General features: G+C 36.6%; 6 protein-coding genes across 8 annotated transcripts; 4 read left to right on the top strand and 2 right to left on the bottom strand.

Moving 5' to 3' along the window:
• The first annotated feature begins 482 nt into the window (after positions 1 to 482).
• LOC125217110 (la-related protein 6C-like) lies at positions 483 to 2,690 on the top strand. Its single transcript, XM_048118937.2, has 9 exons — positions 483 to 979; positions 1,048 to 1,129; positions 1,196 to 1,290; positions 1,367 to 1,518; positions 1,617 to 1,698; positions 1,776 to 1,823; positions 1,898 to 1,966; positions 2,051 to 2,143; positions 2,275 to 2,690. Exons 1-9 carry the CDS (start codon positions 635 to 637, stop codon positions 2,476 to 2,478), a joined length of 1,170 nt encoding a protein of 389 aa, XP_047974894.1. The 5' UTR covers positions 483 to 634; the 3' UTR covers positions 2,479 to 2,690.
• Positions 2,691 to 3,893: 1,203 nt separating this feature from the next.
• SQN (peptidyl-prolyl cis-trans isomerase / cyclophilin-40 (CYP40) / rotamase) lies at positions 3,894 to 8,168 on the top strand. 2 transcript variants are annotated; one of them, XM_089068193.1, is made up of 10 exons: positions 3,894 to 4,186; positions 4,599 to 5,099; positions 5,205 to 5,292; positions 5,399 to 5,451; positions 6,286 to 6,390; positions 7,311 to 7,386; positions 7,492 to 7,529; positions 7,620 to 7,680; positions 7,781 to 7,891; positions 7,979 to 8,168. In XM_089068193.1, the coding sequence occupies exons 1-8, from the start codon at positions 4,013 to 4,015 to the stop codon at positions 7,671 to 7,673; spliced, it is 1,089 nt and encodes a 362-aa protein (XP_088924319.1). In that variant the 5' UTR covers positions 3,894 to 4,012; the 3' UTR covers positions 7,674 to 7,680; positions 7,781 to 7,891; positions 7,979 to 8,168. The 2 variants fall into 2 exon arrangements, with proteins under 2 accessions (XP_088924319.1, XP_047971949.1); XM_048115992.2 differs by having other exon boundaries at positions 7,781 to 7,895.
• Positions 8,169 to 9,242: 1,074 nt separating this feature from the next.
• On the top strand, positions 9,243 to 10,454 carry LOC125208884 (uncharacterized). The gene is made up of 2 exons (XM_048108390.2): positions 9,243 to 9,564; positions 9,981 to 10,454. Exons 1-2 carry the CDS (start codon positions 9,306 to 9,308, stop codon positions 10,238 to 10,240), a joined length of 519 nt encoding a protein of 172 aa, XP_047964347.1. The 5' UTR covers positions 9,243 to 9,305; the 3' UTR covers positions 10,241 to 10,454.
• Positions 10,455 to 12,536: 2,082 nt separating this feature from the next.
• Positions 12,537 to 13,500, top strand: LOC125210964 (uncharacterized). Its single transcript, XM_048110617.2, has 2 exons — positions 12,537 to 12,799; positions 13,131 to 13,500. The coding sequence occupies exons 1-2, from the start codon at positions 12,559 to 12,561 to the stop codon at positions 13,388 to 13,390; spliced, it is 501 nt and encodes a 166-aa protein (XP_047966574.1). The 5' UTR covers positions 12,537 to 12,558; the 3' UTR covers positions 13,391 to 13,500.
• Positions 13,501 to 14,870: 1,370 nt separating this feature from the next.
• LOC125213040 (serine carboxypeptidase 1-like) lies at positions 14,871 to 16,956 on the bottom strand. Its single transcript, XM_048113389.2, has 7 exons — positions 16,528 to 16,956; positions 16,337 to 16,444; positions 15,974 to 16,245; positions 15,659 to 15,904; positions 15,474 to 15,589; positions 15,311 to 15,397; positions 14,871 to 15,238 (listed from the first exon to the last, which is right to left on the bottom strand). Exons 1-7 carry the CDS (start codon positions 16,913 to 16,915, stop codon positions 14,986 to 14,988), a joined length of 1,470 nt encoding a protein of 489 aa, XP_047969346.1. The 5' UTR covers positions 16,916 to 16,956; the 3' UTR covers positions 14,871 to 14,985.
• A 1,084-nt stretch (positions 16,957 to 18,040) lies between these two features.
• Positions 18,041 to 21,256, bottom strand: LOC125213041 (polyadenylate-binding protein RBP47-like). Of its 2 annotated transcripts, none has more exons than XM_048113391.2 (6): positions 20,767 to 21,256; positions 19,598 to 20,075; positions 19,057 to 19,088; positions 18,850 to 18,980; positions 18,474 to 18,570; positions 18,041 to 18,372 (listed from the first exon to the last, which is right to left on the bottom strand). In XM_048113391.2, exons 1-6 carry the CDS (start codon positions 21,097 to 21,099, stop codon positions 18,232 to 18,234), a joined length of 1,212 nt encoding a protein of 403 aa, XP_047969348.1. In that variant the 5' UTR covers positions 21,100 to 21,256; the 3' UTR covers positions 18,041 to 18,231. The 2 variants fall into 2 exon arrangements, with proteins under 2 accessions (XP_047969348.1, XP_047969349.1); XM_048113392.2 differs by having other exon boundaries at positions 18,041 to 18,354; positions 20,767 to 21,254.
• Positions 21,257 to 21,562: the final 306 nt, after the last annotated feature.

The raw sequence follows: 21,562 nt of genomic DNA, 5'->3' as shown, positions 1-21,562 counted from the left end.
TCAAATATTAGTATTTGATTATGTTTATGTTTGAGTTTAAGCATATATCTCAAATTTATCATAATTAAATATTTTACATTTTATAAATATAACTAATTTTCACCATTATTTTTTGAATTGATCGCATGTTAATTTTATCGATAGCAACCCGAATAGCCCGCTGGGCTAGCCCGAAACCCGAGCTTTTAGAGTTAGGGTTGAACTTTTATAATCCGAACAGATCACAGCCCAATTAGCCCGCACCCGATTGACCTGCAACCAGAATAGGGCTGGCCCGATTGACATCCCTAAGTATAATTGAGTTGCGATTTTTTATTTTTATTTTAATTTAATTGAGCTGCGAAATTTTTGGGCATTTGCTTTGCTCTATTCCAACGCCACTATTATCTCTAAATAAATTCAAAATACATACAAATAACAAATACCACGAACTTCCAAAACATACAAATAATTTGGGTCAAAACTAAAAATCAGGAGAAAACAACAAACATCCCCACAAATTCCAACCTCTCATACTATGCGATCTGCATTAACAAAATAGGAGTAATTCATTTATTTGTATTTTTCCCTTTATATTTTTAACAAAAAAAAGGATCATTCCCATCTAACAAAAAAAAAAAAGGTTACAAATAAAATGGCGCAAATGAACGAATATGATTATGCTCGAGAAAAAGAAGAATCCGAGCGGCAGAGCAGCAGCAGCGGCGGCGGCAGTGGGTCGTTCAAATTCAACGTGGCGGCGCCGGAGTTCGTCCCCGCCCCCGCCGCCCCCATAACCGGCTACTTCTACCCGTGCTTCCCGTCTATCGACGGCGGCACGGGCAGCTGGATTTACGTCTCTGATCCAGAAATGCCAATCCCTTTGGCCGTTCAGCCTCGGCCTAACGGCAAAGGCGCCGCCTCCGCCCACATTTCTCCGCACCACCACCCTAAAGAAGCCGCTCTCTCTGAGGAGCTCAAGCAGAAGATCATCAAACAAGTATGTCTATTATCTCTCCATTTAATCATTTTTTTTGGAAAAAAAAATGATTTGATTGTGTTGATCAGGCGGAATACATGTTCAGCGACATGAGCATGCTCGCGAACGAAACCCTCGTAAAACACGTGAATAAGGATCCGGAAGGCTACGGTGAGAGTTTTCGAAATTAAATCTGTAAAATTGAGTATGTAATATGTTTCCATGTCGAATCGACAGTGCCTATAAATTTCGTGTCGACGCTGAAGAAGCTGAAATCGTTGAACGTGAACAATCAGATGGTGGCGCAGGCTATCCGTTTCTCGACCAAACTGGTAATGATTTAATGAGGAAAGGAAATGATTGGGTTGGTTTGTTTGTTGATGTGTTGGTTATGTCTAATGTGTGTAGATCGTGAGCAGTGATGCGAAGAAGGTTAAACGAAAGCATCCGTTCACGGAGAAAGAAAAAGAGGAGCTGCAGTTGAGAACTGTCATTGCTGAAAATCTCCCTGATGATCACTCTCATCAGAAAATCGAGAAAATGTTCAATGTGGTCGGAAAGTAGGAGGCTTAATTAATCTGTGTTTGCTTGCTTGATTGATCATTCTGTTGTAGAGAATAGATTGCTTAGTAATGTATGCATGGATGTATGTATGCAGTATAAAGTCGATCCGCATTTGCCAACCACAGGAGCACAGTTCGTCGCGGTCTTCAAAGGGCGATATAGTTATCAGCAACAAGGTAAAAAGTAGAAGCAACCAAAGATTGTGACTTGTGAGCCCATTTCTTAGCTTATCTCCTTGTTTGTGATGGTGTAGCTTCACGCCCTGGTGGAGTATGAGAATGCAGAGACAGCGGAGAGAGCAGTAGGTATTGTGTGGGAGGATTAATGTAGTTTTAATTATATGTGGTAACTCATAGAATGAAAAAAACTCCTCAGGCAGAGAAGCTCAACGACGAAAGGAACTGGAGAAAGGGGATGCGAGTTAGGGTCATGCTCAAGCGCTCGGTGCGTACGCCTAATTCAAACTCCCATCAATGATCACCCATTACTGTTTAACATTCATTCCTATTTATGTTTATTGATTTGCAGCCTAAGTCTGTGCTCAAGTGCCGCAAGTCAGAATTCGACGTGTCTTTTGAAGACGAAGATTCCTCCTCCCGCCTAAGCAACTCAGAAACTGAGGTACATCTTTGTCTATTACTATTAGTACTCCGTATTTCTTTTTGGATTGTCTATTTGAGTCTTTTCTTTTTTCTTTTTACAAAAATTTTATTTTGTTTCTTACTTTACTTTTTCTTTCTGATGATGTACAGGCGGATGAGAATGGAGCGACGCTGAAGAGGAGCTGGTCGAAAAACAGAGGAAAGGGGAAGCAGCCGCAGCTGCAGGCGACGCGTAGTCTGCCAGCAACATCGTCGCACTTTGGCAACAACTTCCCGGCTAAGGGGCCGAGGATGCCCGATGGGACTCGAGGTTTCACCATGGGGCGGGGAAAGCCGCTTGCCATCCAAGTTTGAATCACAGGATTTCAATTCATTATAGATAGGACCAAGCTTGATCCTTTTTCAAGCAAAGAATGTTTGCTTTTTAGGTAAAATAGATGGCTAGGTTTTGCTTGCAAGAGACCACCTTATGTTTTCATTAACTTAATACTCCTACTTTTCATATTTGTATTTATTTGTTTATACATTTTTTTTGTTCAGTGGATATATATACTATATATGTTTCATTCTGTGGATTATTTATATTCGGTAAATGTTCAGAAAAAAATTACTCCAAATAATTCTGTAAAATGAAATTAGGTCCATTTCAGTGAGCTTGCCCGATTTAGGCGAAACATATATAAAGATCCTAACATTTTGATTTTGATTTTGTGTTTCGATGAATTGGTCATTCTACAACTTTCTTTCCGTATTATTAGCTCCTTGCCTCCTACTTGAATGATTTGATTTCAACTGAAATTTTCAAATTAGAATCTCTTTTTTCCCCCCCCCAATAAATATAGTGAAGACGATACACATAAACATAACCTATTAGAAAAAAAAACGATCCGTTTGCTATGAGACATCCGGATTTAAATGCCAAAACATTTAAATATTTTGGGTTTGTTTTAGTACCTCCTATTTTTTGTTTTTTCTTATGGCCCTTTTCTATATTGGGTAGGAGTATTATTTAACAAGAAAGATTGGATTTTTCCAGTGTACCAACTAAAAGCTGGCTATTGTTCCAAAGCAATTTCTTAACAAAATCAATCCATACACATGAACACGACGACAGCCTTGGATAAATCTACGCTATACGCTTCCTCCAACGTCATAAATCTAATATTTTAATCTACCCTCAAAATTATGGCTCCAACATTTCTTCACTCCAATTAATTACCAGACTTGACTGATTTGTCTAATAAAAATTAATTAATTATGATACACCAAGTAAATTTCCACTTACTATATGGAGTAGTACTTTTGGATGAGCTAACTAATTACTACCTCCGTCCTCCAAAAGTTGCTATACTTTGACCCGACACGGGTTTTAAAAAATGTAATGGAAAGTGAGTTGAAAAAGTTGGTGGAATGTAAGCCCTACTTTTAAAGTATTAGTTTTATAATAAAATGTGAGTATGAATGAGTTAGTAGAATATGAGGTCTACTACCAAAAATAGTAAAAGTGAAGTATATCAAATTTTAAGGGACGGACCGAAATGGTAAACTGTATTAAATTTTCGGAAACAGAGGCAGCAGTACAGAAGATAAGTAGTACTACTACTATATCTGATTTCTTATTAAATGTGATCCGGCTCATTTTCTAATTATCCTACTTAATTTTCTTATTAGCAATTTAAAACTATTAAACAAAAATTACTAATACAACAACTAAGGGCCGAAAAATAATTAATAACTTTATACATGCGGCGCAAGTTAGCTAGAGGCAGTAGATGATTGAATAGGAAAGAAACAGACTTAGGGTTTAATCAATTTGACTCTTCCAGATTCTTCTTCTGTGAAACGACACACAGTCAACGTGCACTGTGAGTGAAGAAGGGGAGCAATCATGGGTGGCAGGCCTCGCTGTTTTTTGGACATTACCATCGGAGATGAGCTGGAGGGGAGGATCATCGTCGAACTCTACAATGATGTAGTCCCCAAAACCGCTGAGAATTTCAGAGCTCTTTGTACTGGAGAGAAGGGCATTGGCCCCAACACCGCCGTTCCCCTGCATTACAAGGTTTCTACCTCTCGTGTTTTTCCCACACATAAGTTTTTCAATGTTTTTTTTTTTTTTAATTTGATTGATCATTTGGAATTTCTGTTTGGTGGAAGTGTGGCGTAACTGACTGTTTGGATGATTTTATTTGTTTTCTGATGATATTTTGTTTCGGTGGAAATGATTGGATTGGGCCATCGATGTCTCGTTTGTATGAATTTCTACTGTAGAGTTGTTGTAGAACATGAATGTGGAAGGAATGATGGTTGTTTGAGGTTAATTGCTGCCTCTGTTTCATGGATTTTTCACTGAGTTTGTTTTGTTTTATTTTAGGTTTGCAATCTGTGCAGAATAGATTGAGGCTTTTCTGATTGGATTAAGCAATTGGTTAATTTTGTGATAGTTTCTTATGATTGTTTTTGGTTCATTTTAGGGGTCACGTTTTCATCGTGTCATTAAAAGTTTTATGGTACAAGGTGGCGATATATCTGCTGGGGATGGAACCGGCGGGGAGTCCATTTACGGGCTGAAGTTCGAAGATGAGAATTTCGAACTAAAACATGAAAGGAAGGGTATGTTGTCCATGGCCAATGCTGGGCCCAATACTAATGGTTCCCAGTTTTTCATCACCACGACTCGGACATCACATCTGGATGGAAAGCACGTTGTGTTTGGGAAGGTCATCAAAGGCATGGGAGTTGTTCGTTCTGTTGAGCATGCCACTATTGGTGAAAATGATTGTCCCACAGTTGATGTTGTTATATCTGATTGTGGAGAAATTCCAGAGGGAGCTGATGATGGCACGGCAAATTTCTTCAACGATGGTGATTTGTTTCCTGACTGGCCTGCTGACCTTGATGAGAATTCTAGTGACCTATCCTGGTGGGTGACAGCTGTAGAATCAATAAAAGGATATGGAAATGAGCATTTTAAGGTGAAGAGTACATTGAATCAGTAATTGATAAGAATACTTTGCCCTCTTTCGTTATCGCTCCTATTGAATTGTCATTTCATAGTTTTATATGTCTGGTGTTTGTAGAAGCAAGACTACAAGATGGCTCTTCGGAAGTACCGCAAGGCTCTCCGCTATTTGGATGTGTCCTGGGAAAAGGAAGAGATTGATCAAGGTGGTCAGAATATTCCCATCTTTTCCATTTAAAAGTAGCATCTTCATTTTATACTTCCTTCTCTTTTTAGGGATGATTTCATTATTGTTCCTTTTTTTTGAGACAGATAAGAGCCAAATTTTGAGAAAGCTGAAGGGACAGATATTCACCAATAGTTCTGTGAGTTCCCTTTTTTTTTAATTGCCATCACTTCCTTACAATTTTTTAGATTTTTCTTTTTCTTCCTGGAATGAATTTTAATTAACAGGAAAGCTTTGACCTAACTCAAGTGCGTACTTGCAACTTAAGTGCTGAGTTGCTTTACCCACATGTATAGGGGAAACTGTTCAAGACTTCAAGCAATATGATGATGGATTTGTATGATTAATGCCACTTAGTTCTGCTTCCTACTATTCTGCATATGTTGTTTGGTTTGAGTGAGTTATAGCATGTTCCTATTCACCCATGTGCATTGGGTGGTCCATATCCTTTATTTGCTTCATTTTTAATGGCACACCAGATTACAAGGGGAGTTTTTGACAACTACTAGATGTAACAGGGTCATATAGAAATGTTAATGTTCAACATTTTCCCATGAGTTTTTCATGTGCGTGCACTCGCACTCATGCATGCACACACTCATTATGTGTAGCAAGATATTTTTTTGAATATGCTTATCAGTTACCAGTTCAACATGCATTGGTTTCAAGCGTTTAGCTTAGCAGTGCACTTGCACTCATGCATGCACACGCTCATTATGTGTAGCAAGATATTTTTCGAATAGGCTTATCAGTTACCAGTTCAACATGTAGTCATGCATTGGTTTCAAGCGTTTAGCTTAGCAGCAGTTACGTTACTAGCTTGCTTGAATTAGTTCAAAATTTAAATGATTATTCTGTAAACATTTTCTGTCTCATTTGGTAATTATGGCACTGTATTTGACTATATGTTTTTGCTGAATTATCATTTGAGAGAGTTCTCTATTGCTCCTTACTTACAATTGTCTTTCTCTAGGCATGTAAACTAAAACTAGGAGACTTGAAGGGAGCACTTTTGGACACAGATTTTGCGATGCGTGATGGTGGAGACAATGCCAAGGCATTGTTCCGGCAGGGCCAGGTTGGTACTCCCATCAATCGTGAACACCTCTGATGCATTCGCACTTTTTTTCCCTTATGTGTCCTGTGATAGTTGACTTGGTTGTTATCATAGTAAATGGACATTTTACCTTAACTTGATTGGGCACCTCACATTTCAATTTGGAACGTCTAATATTGTAATTTTGTTCTTAAAAGAAAACTCATTATGTGAGTGTCCTGTTACCTTTTATGATGTTTGTGTTTCAATCAATTGACAATGAGTCTCAGCCCTTTACCCCTTGTAAAAAGTAATGACCCAACCTGATACGACCAAGGTCAGCATGTGATAATTTTTTGTAGTTTTTTGGTGATGTTGTGCATTATGCTTAAGATGCAGACAAAAGGATTTAATACTGCTTCTGGTATAACTTGTGCATAAAACATAGGTTTTGGAAGGGAAATGCCTGAGAATGAGTTGATAGTTGTGAAAATACAGCATGAATACAGATTGCAATTTCATACATGACTTAGACTTTTCTTTAGCTTCAGCAAAATTTGCATGTCTAATGCATGAACAGATGAACTATATACTTATTGTGTGAACTAGATCAGTTTATTCTAGTGGTACCTTGTCAGTCGAAAGTTGATTTTGATATACGGTAATTTTCACTTACTCTTGAGAGGTTGGACTTTTCTCTAGTTTTTCGTTGAAGTGTGCCTACATCTTAAATTTTGTTGCACACACCTTTAAGTGATTCGCTGAGAGCCTGTTTAGATCATATGGAATCTGGTCTTTGTATTTTGAAATGATGTCATTTTTTTTTTGGTGCACATTCATTTCTTCTTTTTTCAAGCTATGTCATTGATTGCCCCCGCCAGGCATTGCAGCATAACTATTCTCGCTGCTTCTCATCGTTTATGATACTGATAACTTGTATACTCATCCCCTAAATTGTCTAGGCACATGTGGCTCTCAATGATATCGATTCAGCAGTCGAAAGCTTTAGGAAGGCATTGGAATTGGAACCAAATGATGGTTAACGACCAATCTCCTCTCTCTCTCTCTCTACTCACTCAGATTCACATGTGTTTGTGCATGTTTACGATCTTTCCATAACTATCTTTACTGTGTTTGCTGTAGGATCAATAAAAAAGGAGTATGCTGCTGCAAAGAAGAAGGTGACGACCTGTCTTTGAGATTTTGTAATCATTGAAATGTCACCAACGCTAGTGCAGTGTGCTAAATATTTGCTATTACTGGAATAATAGGTTGCAGATAGGCGCAATCAGGAGAAAAAAGCATACTCCAAGATGTTCCTATAGTGATAGAGTAAGAACTTCATAACATAATTTTTACATCTCTATATCCATGCCTAGATATCAACGATCTGTCTGTTTATTGAATACTTTGTTTCTATCTGGTTTCTTAGGGTGATTGGTTCAGGCCTGTTTTTGTTGTTCTCGAGTCACCTAAGGGGTCTAAAGGTATTGAACTTGTCATGAAAGATCTACACGTTTGCAGAAGATTTCGGCACCTGACTGTAGGTATTTGTTTTTTCACTTTCATGTATCAGTGGCTGAATTTCTACAGATGAAAATAAGTTGCTTATGTTTAAGAGTTTTTACAGATTTTGAAGATGAGACTTGAGAAACCAGACCCCTTTTTGGTAAACACCACAGTACTATATTATGCCTGGACCATTCTTAAAGGCAGTAAGCTTTTTTTGTATTGTTGCAGTCTACTGTACTTTATTTTGCACTTCCATTGAAAAGTTCAGACTTTCGTGCTTTACTATTCGAATTTTCGAACTTTTTGTACTCCACTGTGTTTTCTCATCTTTCAGTTGGTAGCCTTTTTTTAGGCTGAGAATTTATCGTTTGTTACTCACTCCGTCTCATCGAAATGACTCACTTTCCTTTTTTATTTGTCGCAACCGAGATAATTCATTACTAAACTGAAACACTTTTATTTCTACTTCATTCTTCTTTTCTTATTTTACTCTCCACACTTAACATATAAAATAAAACTGCATAAATCGTTGAGTTGTCCAAAAAAATGATATCTTTCTTGGGACGGAGGGAGTATTTTTCGTCTGAATAAAAATAAGAAGTTTAGTGCTAAAAAATGACGCTGAAAACTGAAAATAAGAAGAACAAAGAAATATGGGATTTAAATGGTATCATTTCATTTTTTCCTTGAGCTCCAATAAAAAAAAAGTCAAATACAAACAATGTGTAGGTTTAACGTGCTATTAAATGATGTCATGACAACATCACCAAATTAATGATTTACAAATCGCAAGTTGCCAAACGTAGACGACCTTCCATTTTCAGGCAAAAGCGCACTTTGCTAAACTACTTATTCTGCAACTTTTTACTATTAATTAATTAAAAATTACACAGTAGTTTTAGACTTTCGACATTTTTGAGGTACTGAATAAAAAATCTGAAAATGGTGGTCACGACCGAGTCGATTCTTTTGACCTATAAGTTGACTATATTATTGTCAACATTTTCAACTTCTCTTAGTACTTAGTAAGGATTGTAAAGGCAATTTTATATTGGCTACAATATTTTCCAAGTTGTACATTTTATATACTCCATTAACTATGCATACTCCCATGAGTATTTACAATAATTTTAATGAGTTTCTTCATCCCACGGAATGAAAACGCCATGCTTAAACAGAAAACTCACGTGGGAAATAACCAAGAAAACTTGGAAAAATTAAGATGGGGCTAGACCAAATAAATCCTTTTCACACCTTTATAAATTTTACAATGCAATTTTACCATCCACCAACGAGAAAAAGAGAGTGGATTACAAACTAAATGAAGCCTCTCGATATCTATATAAATCCAATCTCTTTCCTTCCAACAAACACCATCAAATACCACAATTCATATTAATCCTTTAAACATTCATCCATACCACTTCACTTAATTGCACAAAGAAATGGGTGCGAAATTCGGAGGTGCATTTCTTCTTCTTCTTCTTGTCGTTGTGGTTGCAGCAACATCGACATTAGATGCTGCTTCAGCAAACAAAGAGTGGAGCACCGTAGCCGGAAACTGGAACAAGAGGCCGCACCCAAATGCAACCGAGGCTGCCTCCAAGAGATTCACGGTAGGTGGAGATCAAAACTGGCGTTTCGGGTTCAACTACACTAGCTGGGCCATCAACAGCGCGCCATTCTTCTTAAACGACACCTTAGGTAACACTCCCTTCGTCCCATGTTAAGTGAACTGTATATTTTTTTTGAGACATCCCCTGTTAAGTGCTAATAATTACTTTATTCAATTTCCACTTAACTAAAATATTCACGACAAAAATCTCGCCAATTACTAGCGGATTTCACCAGGAGATAAAAGTCTAACACTATTAGTAGCGAATTATATTGGGAATGTTAGTAGCAGATATTCATTAATTTTTGGTAACATAATAGCGCGCCATAATTAGTGGTGCGGTTGGTAACAGTTCAACGTCCGCTACTAATTAGCAACAAATACATCCGCTATTATTAATTACCACTCTATTTCTTTGTTAAAAAATAAAAATTATAAAAATAAATAACACTTTCTTAAATCTCGTGCTAAAAAAATTGATATAAATATACATGCATGAATGCAGTGTTCAAGTACGATCCACCAAACGACACCACGTTTCCTCACAGTGTTTACCTGCTGCCGGATTTGCGGAGCTTCCAAAACTGTGATCTGAGAAGAGCGAGGAAGATCGGAGACGTGAGTGCAGGCGGTGGCGATGGCTTGGAGTTCGTGTTGAAGAGGTGGCAGCCATACTATTTCGCATGTGGCGAGCACGAGGGCATCCACTGCAAAGATGGCCTCATGAAATTCGCGGTCTGGCCCTTGATCCGTTGGTTCTATTGAACAAACACTACCCATTTTCGTTCTTATTTGAGTTGTTGTTTTTGGTTTGTTTGCGTGTGATTTTGTTATTCGTTTCTAGAAAGTTTTTAACATGTTTTGTTACTCATATCTTGCTATGTACGGGCATGGGTCATAAAGCAATATTTGTAACAACAGATTTGAGTTGTTTTGAGTTTGTATTCATCACTTTGAATTTCAATAAATGAATGTTATTTGATCAAATAGTGACATAGCTCCAATAAACAAATCTAATTAACAAAATAATAATAGGAAAAATCATAAATTTTGGTCTTAGTTCTACAATTTTAAAATTGGATGATACATTATGTGTCTTAACTTTTTTCTCAAATTTTTCATAACATGTTGCCTATTTGCAATATGTAATTGATGTTGCATACTTGTATTTAAAATTGATCACATAACTGAGTTATATGCTAAGTGTGTTGAACAAATGTATAATTTTTCCGGACGCTACGTCAGACAATTTCACCCAGATTCGTGCGAAATTTGAGAAGAATGTTAAAATTTATTTTTATTGCTGATTACTTATAAAATTGTGAGAAAGATTAACACATATGGTCCTCCATTTTATTCTCTTTTTACCGATTCCTCAATGAATGAAATTATTTACTCAATATAACACGAATGTGACGAGGCATGTGTTTTCGTTCAAATTCGTGTGCTTAGTAACGAATTTGTATGTTGTGTCTTGACGGTTTAAAAACTGATACTCCCTTCATCCCCTAATAATTGTCTATTTTGATTTTGGCACTGATTTTAAAAAATTGTAAAGGGAAGTGAGTTGAAAAGGTTTGTAGAATATAAGTCACACTTATATATATTAGTTTTAAAGTAATAAAATGTGAGTGGAATGAGTTAGTGGAATATCTCCAGCCTACTTACCATTTATAGTAAAAAGTGAAAGTGGACAATTAATGGGGGACGGAGGGAGTAGTATATTTTCTTTGTAAGCCAAATAAATAATAAATTTAAAAGCCGCACCATGATAGAGTCAAACTCGAAACTTTTGGCATCCATTAGGCCAACTCACACACACAATTAATAAATTTGTTGTTTGAAAAAAGAGCCCCCATTTTTCTCACCATAATCTCATCTAAATAATTATGAATTTACTATTTAACCTTATAGTCCATAGCCCCCAAATTAGAGGCAAATAAATCATTTATCACTTTACGGCTAGCTTATTCATTGTAGCGTTGAAGGAAAATGAAGTAGAGGTTAAAAATTCAAATTTCAAGTGTTCAATGCAAAGAACGGACAAACTCTCTATTTTTAGTTGTCCATAGCAAGAATCGTAAAATTTAACAAAATCCAATACATAATACTCCATTCCATTCTAGCAATTGAGATTTTGTTGAACACGTTTTTGAAATAAAGTTGAATTCCAGTGCAAATGACTAGATGCAAATTCATATCAACTATACCTAAAATTGATGGATTATTTCTTCCTCGTTTGACTTTTGTTTAGTTGAAAACTACTACTGTTAATTTATTCCAAAGACTGGGCCATTTTTGGGTTTACATTGACTCGGTCTTTTTATCCCTTTTGTTGATAGGTATAGGACCTATCCTTCGTCCCAACGAACGGTAATGATATCAAATCGCTCTCGAGTATGATTGAATAATAAAAAAAATAAAAATAAATCAACCGTTGAAAAAACTCAATTTTCTAAATCTCATTTATTAAATAGTCCATAAACAACCATTCAAACTAACAATAAAACCTTATATATTATTAATTGCAAACAAATGATAATTTAATCTCTTAAACAAATATAATTATATTCAAACTAACTTCTAGTTTACTGCGAATAAATTCAGTCCCATTAAATAGACAGATTTGACACAAACAATTATAATAATTGAATTTAAATCCAAATTAGAAAACAAGGTAGACAATGGTTTGCTCTATTCACGGGGCCAATTGCATATCACTAGTTTTTTATTCAACATTTTAATTTCACTAGTTTCTCTATGCTTTCCGACCAATTGCATTTATCCATTCTTACACACACTCCAACCCACACAAATAAAAACAATTAGAATTAAGTGACATAATCGGCAAAACGCGATGTATAATAATCATGACATTAAGTGGATGACTTGGAAAATAATTCCAAGAAAAATAAACCCGCCAAACCTTAATAATTCTCCGATATGCAAATTTACCAACCAACTAAAGAAAAAAAAAAGACACATAACAAAAATAACAAGTATATAAACCCTAAACCCCTCCCTCCTTGAAACACTCAATCTTAAGCTAACAACCCTTCAATTAGCTCAAAACAAAAGAAAAAATGGCAGCAAAATGCACTCTTCTTGTTCTTGTTCTCATATCGACATCGATCTTGAGCATTGCCGATGCTAACAAGAACTGGGGCAACGGCGGCGCAGGTGGTTTCTGGGGCTACAGCCCCAGAAACATGACCTACACCTCCAACACATTGGTCGTTGGCGGATCCCAAAACTGGCGCTTCGGCTTCAACTACACCGACTGGTCCATCAAGAATGCCCCCTTCTTCTTGAATGACACCTTAGGTACCTAACATAACTACAATCTCTCTTTGTTTGTCTGTGTTTGTTCTGATCGTTAGAAATGAACTACTCACCCCCTTAAAAGGCCTTATAAGAGGAAGGTGGTTATCCACTCATTTATAAAGTAGTCAGGATCATTATTTTGTCGATGTGACTGATAAAAGTATATATGATTACCGAATACGCAACGACACCACATTCCCACATAGTGTTTACATGGGGTAGTCCTTTATATATGTAAAATGTTAATTGCAATTGCATAAAATGTTCATAGTTTTTTGTCATGCATATGATATTGTTTTATTTTAACGCACCCCTATATATGAATATGCAGTGTTCAAGTACGACCCGCCAAACGACACCACATTCCCACACAGTGTTTACCTGCTGAGCGATTTCCAGAGTTTCCAAAACTGTGATCTGAGGAGAGCCAAGAAGATTGGGGATGTGAATGAGGGAGGAGGAGACGGCTTCCGGTTCGTGTTGAAGAGGTGGCAGCCGTACTACTTTGCATGCGGGCAGCACCACGGCATCCACTGCAAAGTTGGGCTTATGAAATTCGCAGTCTGGCCCTTGATCCGCTCCTTCTATTGATCCAAACACACTAATTTTGTAACAAACAATAATTATACATCATTAATTATGTTTTGTATGCCCTTTTTGCTTTTGTTTCTTTCCCTCCATTTTGTAGCTCAAGATTCTTGTTCAATTTGTATTCGCTCTACAATTCAAAATAAATTTATATAGTTATACCTCCTTAATTAGTGAAGGGTGGCAGTAGATCCAAAATTTTATTCTTATCCATAACTTAATTTAACTAATTGTTTCATTTTGGTATATGAAGTTAAGAGTTGTCATAATTATTGTTTTCATTTGGCCACATTTTGATACATTCCGTCATCGGTGTTTCACAACGTCAGTTTTTACCTAAATTGCATCCGAATCATCGGCTTAATTAAATTATCTGATAATTACACCATCATACAAAAGTTTCACCATTATTAATTACACGTTGATACTAAAATATTCAAGTTGACTTAATTGAAACAAAATGTTTTATCTGTACGATGTTTGACGATGTCAATATTTGTGTGTCTACATGACATCCAAGTCATGCTTAAATGACAAACATAATTTTATCCCCTAATTTCCAATTCATAAAGTAAGGGCTATGTTACCCTCAAATTGTTGTTGCAAAAAAATTTGTAGTTGGTGGAATAAAGTTAACCTTACACATGAACAAATGAACAAAAATACAAAAAGTTATTTCTATGTATATGGCTGATAGTTTAAGTGCATGCATTGTTTTACGCATTCGTCACCCAGAAAAAGAGAAGGAAAATAGAAGAAAATTTTATAAGAAATTAAATACTATAAATACTTTTATAGAACGAATAAAGTAGTAGTAGTAGTACCTAATTAATAAGGTATGCCTAAAGAAGAAGAAGAATTTCTTTTAGAAGAATTTCTTTTGAGTAATTGTGGTACTAGAACAATAATTAAGACGAGATATATGGTGTAGTTCAATGTGAATAAAATTGGCTATTTAAGAGGATAGTTACAGTGACGCAGCACCGAATTGTTTTTATTTGTATAGTTGTACATGTACGTATAATTTTGTCTCACTATAATTAATAGCTATTTTTTGTTAAATTTGTTTTATTATACTCAATCCTACTATGTATTTAGTTGGATGAAAGTTACGTGTTTTGCCTTAATTTTCAATTTTAACTTTGATGCTTTTAATCAAGAAGTTAAGAGTTGTACAGTAATAATTATTGTTTCATTTGGCCTCATCTTGATACATTCTGTCATCGGTGTTTTAAAATTATTTTGTACAAATTTGAAACATTAGTGAAACCTTTTGTATGCATGATGTAATTAGAAGAATTGGTGTTAGTAGGGCCTTGACGGAATGTATTATTTTGGTACACTAAGTAAATTAGGCTGATTTTTTTGGTACTATATTCAAATAGTAGTATATGAAACCAATCATTTGTTGCCATATTTGATATTTGGACAGACTTATAGTACTAGTACTACTTTTCTTGTATGATTTCAATCAAGAGTAGTGTTGATAAATTATTGAGCACTATTATTCATCACAGATTGCATAAATATTGAATCAAGGACAAGATGTGCAACACTTGTTACTATAGTAGTGCTAATACATTTGATCATGTCTTAGACTAAGACAGAGATGGAGGAAGCTTCCCCTCCAAGAACGAAGTGAAGACTGTTAGAGCACGCTCCGGCTGGTAACTAGGCACCATGTGTCCGGCTCCTCTCACGGTCACAAACGTTATATTCTCATACTCCACAACGTATCCTCCCACCTCTTCTTGGATGTACCAAGGGTACCATGGAGTCTTCACCGGTACCCCCATCTTCGCCATTGAATACATCGTGGCTGTCACTGGCACCACGCTGTCCGTGTCTCCACTGCACACACACACACACCCCAAGATCATCATCCATTTCTTTTACTACACACTTTTTTCCATGAATACATACCTAAATATCCACACTCTAAGCCCCTCAGACATCAACTCCTTGATGGTAGATAACACTGTGAATGGTGAGTCATTCCAATCATCCCCACTGCACAAATGCAACATTATTGAAATTATGTTGCAAGATGTTGTGACTTGTGGTGAGTGTGAGAAGGTTTTAGTACCTGCATTCGGTCCAAGATACGGGGATCGCTGTCACATGAAGGGCTGTCTGAACTTGAGGGGTGTTTAGGTATAACTCGACATATATATCAGAGCACGGATCAAATCCTGATGGTATCTACACATGAAAAGACATGCTTGTCAACACAAGAATCACTAGATTCAAGAGACGGCCGAGGTTTTTTACCGAGGAAGAGGAGGAGAAGGAGGATGAACACCAGGAAGCATAGATGTTATAAGGGAAGATACGGCCTTCTGAATCTAAAGCCTCAGATAAGTAATCATAGCACTCATCTGATTTAGTCCCATTTAAACTAAAATCACAACTTTTCAAGATTCCTTGATGAGTTTCATTGGATATGAGAGCATGTCTCCCTAGAAAATCATAATAACCTTTCTGGTAATCCTCCAAATCAATCAGTGCATTGCCAATCTGCAAACCAACACTCACATTTTTGTCATACATGGTGAATATTTTTAGTTCAAAATCAAACTAACTCACAGCAATTCCTTTCAAGTTGATGGAAGTTTGATTGGTGATTTTGTTGTTCTGTATGATGAGTGAAGCCAGCTGAGGCACGTAGTGGCCGGCATAGCTCGCTCCGGTTATGTACATCTCCCGGGCTTTGTACTCGGGGAACCTCTCCAGCCAGTTCACTAGGAAGGTGTAGGAATCTTGCGCTGTTTGCTCGTCCCCAGTGGTGTATTTCGATGTCCTGTTCGAGTAAGAAAATCCCACACCAGCCGGGGATTCGAGGAAGATCACATTTGCCACTGCACCAAATAGAGAGTCAGAGACCACAAATTAACATGAATCAATTCTCAGACACAAACAAGTTGGATTCAAAGTGATAAAATAACAAACCATTGTTCCAACTGTATTGATTGTACCAAAGAGTTTCCCCATCTGGATTCACTCTAAAAGGTCCCAATTCTGTCATTGCACCACCCCCTAAAGATGAGCAACCAGGCCCTACACCAACAACATTCATTCACTTAATCATTGGCAAAAAATAACACATCTTAAGAATGGTGGCATATATACTAATTACTTACCTCCATTGAGCCATAACACGAGAGGCGTGGTCGAGGGGTCTTGGGATTCAGCAAAGTAGTAGAAGAGAGCTCTACCGGCATCAGGGTCCACGGTCACATACCCCGAGTACTGAGAGAAGTTGACCTGTGGTTGGCCCGGCAAACTCGAAACCATGTCAGCCTTCTTGAGTCCCTCTTGAGGTCCAACATAAACAGGCTTGTATTCATCAGACACAACCTTGGTGGTGCCATAATTCTCCCATCCTTTTGCGGTTCGACCTTTGATGAATTTCGTAAGAGGATCGAACCCTTTAGTACCGCCATAGCACTGCGCACAAAGCGCAACACAGGCAAGAGAGAGCAGCAAAATGCTTTCACTTGCACTTACACTTACACTTGCACCCTTCATTTTGCTTTTTTTGTTTTTCTTTTGTGTTTGAATGGTGTAAAGAGGGAATGAAGATGGCCTCCTTATAAAGAGTGAATTCCCAAGAACTCATAGCAATGCAGCTGGCTTGCTTTTGTTTACAAGCTAAATTAGTCTAAATTATTGCAGCTGCCCTCTGCTTATTACAGCACCAGAATTCCTCTGTTTATAGGAAACTAGTTGTTGAGATAAAATTTTGAAAGATCTCCTAATCTCTTTCATTTTTGTTCATACTTTATTCATTGGAGATGTAGTAACTAATTTTGTCACTAGTTCAGTTGCCAATTTTATTTGATCAAATGATATTAATGACGATATTTCTGCTCTCTCACCAGCACAAAATAGTAATGCATTATAAGAATAATTCTTTGTTAAGATAAAATACACAAGTAACCGAAAAAGGAACATTTATAAATGAGCTAAAGCCAAGATCACATATCAAAAAGATTTAAAAGCAAGAACACACAGAATTAACACTGTGAACTATTAGAGCTGGAAAAAAGGAAGAAAATGAAAGGTGCGTGTTGTGCTCACTATCCGATTAAAGTTTTTTATTATTAATCTACAATTAAGGTTTATTTGTCTTAGTGTGGGTTTAATACTGATGGAGTTCATGCGTCCGAGTGATAATTGAAATTGGTCGGATCAGTTGAACCATAATTGAATATAGTTTCGTAGATTTGCTTATCGGTAGGTTTTCAAAACATTACCTAAATCTAATTGTCAAGGTTTCGTTTGAAAAACTTTTTATCCAAAGGTAAAACTAAATTGATTCTAAGTTCTCAGGCAAAGTTGTTCTTGAAGAAACAAGCCATTAATTACTAATCATACAATAAATTTATCATAACTTACTGAGTGATACATATATAGAAGGCACAGAAACAAACATTGTATTATACTGCCGAATCACAAATCAAGTGTTTATTTCTACCTTCAACCTTTCACCAACACAAACACAAAGTCAAAGACAATCTTGAACAAAAGAGGATTGGTTACATTCAAATAAACAATAAGAAAAGTTTTTAAGAAATTCACAAAACACATTTGGCCTAATTATTATTTCACTAGTAAGAAGTGTGAAAAGCACATAAGCAAAATATCAACTCATAAATCACAATATAACAAGCCATATATAATCCATAGTGAAATAAATTTAACACTGTCAGACCTACAAAGAATGAGTAAATTAACCAATTCCAGCAAACTTCCACACCAAAATTTTTAATCCCAATTAAAAAAAAAAACTCTCTGACTGGATAACTGGTTCTACAACATTGACCGTGGTGGTTGTATTAGGACTAGCTGACTGATTGCTCGCGGCTCCTGCTACCATTTGAAGAAGCCACCCAATAGCCTGGACCACCATAGCCAGGTCCGTTGTAACCTTGTCTTGCGTTCCACTGATTATAATCCCCTCTCGGCTGCCAAACACAAATTAACTGATAAAACATACCATGGGAGCCCTCTACATATATTTCAAAACCCTATACATTTCACTCGAACATAATTAGACAATTGCTATCCAGGACATTGGATTTACCTGCTTGTTGTTTAAACTCCGGCCCCAGGAAAGGCGAACCTTCTGTTTACCAATAACTGCCCCATTTAATCTGTGCATTGCATCCTCAGCATTGCTTCTGTTGAAATGCAAAATTATATAGGTCATTTTATTGCTTAGTGATTGAAAATCCATGTTTCCCACCCATAAAATAAAAAATGTAGTATAAGAAAAAAAGTCTCTTCACAAAACAGTATCTAACTGCTGGAAGAGACAATCCTTACATATATACATATCCATATAGTATTTAAATTATATCGCTCGGCACCATCTCCATATTCAAGAAATTCTTAAAGTAACTAAGAATGATTTCAGAAGTTGCAGTCACAAGCACAAAGAAACCACAAAACAATATTACCTTATTGCATATTGTACAAAACCACATCCCTTTCTAGCTGGTATTTTCACAGAGACAAGCTCACCAAATGGAGAAAAAGACTCTCTGAGCATATCATCAGTGACTTCAGAGTCGAGTCCTCCAACAAAAATCTACAACAGACACAGGTATATCAGCTTAATCATGAATTTTTTTCCCAATAACTAGTAATATCAGAGAGGTACTTACAGTTGTGCTGGATGACTCATATTCAGATTGACCTACACGTAGAGGATCATTTGAAGGACATCAACCAGTCGAGACAAAATAAGTCAGGATTCTTGAATAAATGTTAACTAATAAGAACAGATATAGCTCATATGGAAAATATATATAGAAAGAAGGAACTTTCCAAACAAAACAAAACAAAGAATAAAAAGCAAGGAAAGACTAAATTTTGGGTGAAATTTTTTATGCCATACGAAATATTAGAGTTAAAAGATGCAAAGTGACAAGTTTTCAAACTTAACTTTGTCACGGAGTACATGATATACGAAGTGAAGTGTAATTTAAATTAGAAACATATTCATGAACTTTATAACATGAATGGAACACAAGAGACCTGTGATAAAATAAAATTAAGAAACTAGCAGCAAGTCATTTATTGGCCCAAGACATATTTGAGGGGAAGAGACTTGTTAAAACATAATACTACTAATAACTAAAATATGGGAAGTTTTCTTGGCCCAAAAGTCACAGCAATATAATACTAGTACGAGAGACATTGCACCTTGAGAATAATGTTGTTGCTGAGATGAATACTTCTTGGGGGTTGCAACACCAACTCGCATAGGCCTATTAGAGCATTCAACACCATTCATTTCGTCCACTGCTTTAGACTTTTCATTTTCATCATTAAACCTGACAAATCCATAACCTCTCGAACGTCCAGTATTTATATCAACCACCACTTTTGCATCTTTGACAGATGGATACCTACTAGCAAAGGTTTCGTGCAACAGTTCATCATTAACTTCAGGTGCTAAATCTCCAACAAATATGGACAACTCAGAACCAGCTTCAGGGCGCCTATCACTAGTGCTAAAGGCAGCCCAGTTTAAGCGAAAAGGTTGATCTGCCTTAGGCATCTTGGCACCATTGTAGCTCTGCAGAACATTGTCTGCTGCATCGTGAGAACTGAACTCAATGAATCCATATCTATCTGATAGACCAGTCTGTCTATTGCGAATCATCTTTACAGAAATAACCTGCATGTTTCGATTTAATAAATCATATCAAATACTACCAATAACAAACATAAAGAAAATGACAATGACCGACAGCATAAAAATATGTTTTCTTGCAATACATGCTTTCCTAGTCGCAGACTCATAGATTGATACAGAGTATGCTTTTCATCTTTTAGGTTGCGAATTGTAGATACCCTATTTTTGGGTCCTGGACTGATAGAACACCTTTCTATGCTATCTCCACCTCTCTTCATCGTGGTGTAAAAGGAAAAAGACTTTACAGTGACAATCTAACGGTATGTGGTTTGCTTCACAAATCAATTCTTATCTGCATATTCCTTTAACTAATAGTAGTATATCTATCAATATTCAGCACTCTCTCTCCAACCAATGAATTTTTCACAAACAACATTTAGTTAGGATGATATAATAACCTAGTGATTAATATCAATTGAATCTTTTCCAATAATAAGTTGCCGAACTTTACATGAATTCTCCTTAGTTATAGTATTCAAATAAATTATAAGAGCGGCGGCGTGTGTCTGTGCACACATGATCTAAAACCTAATTCATCAAATCAAAGAATTCGAGATTACAATTTCGAATCCCTACGGCTAAAAAATATTCAAACAACGAACAATCTGGAGCAGGCAAAACGTGTAGAGAAGAGCAATAGGATCTACGCTTTCTGATGCGATACAATTCTCACCTCTCCGGTTGGAGAAAAACAGGATTGGAGATAATCCTCATCCATCCACGGCTGGAGATCTCCAATCCAGATTGTCTTGTTGTCCTCGGCAGAAGCCTGAATCTGATTGCGTTGCTTGGACGGGTACTGCTTAGGTTGTTGCTGGTGGGGGTAGTAGGGCAAGTAATGATGGTTATACATCATCTGCTGCTGGTGCATAGCCATGGTCGGGTACTGCACCGCCATCCACCATTGATGGTAGTGCTGCATCGCCGCCAATTGCTGCTGCTGCTGCTGCTGAAGCAGCATCTGCTGTTGCTGTTGCTGTTGCTGATTTGAATCTCCGCCGCTCATCCTCGAGTTTCGGTATGGACTCCTTGAGTCTTGAGAGCGAGATTTGCCTGAGTTTGGGTGTGGAGAAAAATATTTGGGGATTTATTTTAGGGTTGAAGGGATTTATTTTTAGGGTTGAATGGATTCCCTTCTTTTCCCAAATATAAGTATTTTTCTCTAGGATTTGGTATGCCGCTGTTTTATTCACAAGAAAAATGAAATTGGAAATTTTTATTTTAAATTGGAAGGGTTCTATTTGAGTCACATATCGATTTAAATTAAATTTAAAGTTTTTCCATACAAACAACCTTCCTAATAGGATGAGAGTTCCTAAAATAACTAAATAATCTAATAATCGGATGTATTATTTGTAAATATTATGCTCGAATACTATCATTTTAATAAATTAAAAATTGTTATTACAATTTTCATTAAAGTTTTGATACAGATTATTAATATGGCCAATTGGTAGAGGAGGCTAGTA

The sequence above is a fragment of the Salvia hispanica genome, chromosome 3 (assembly GCF_029641045.1).
Source record: "Salvia hispanica isolate PSC_SH4W2 chromosome 3, Shi_PSC_v1, whole genome shotgun sequence".
Classification (NCBI taxonomy): domain Eukaryota; kingdom Viridiplantae; phylum Streptophyta; class Magnoliopsida; order Lamiales; family Lamiaceae; genus Salvia; species Salvia hispanica.
The sequence above is the reverse complement of the archived record's forward strand: the minus strand, read 5'-3'. Positions and strand labels throughout refer to the sequence as shown.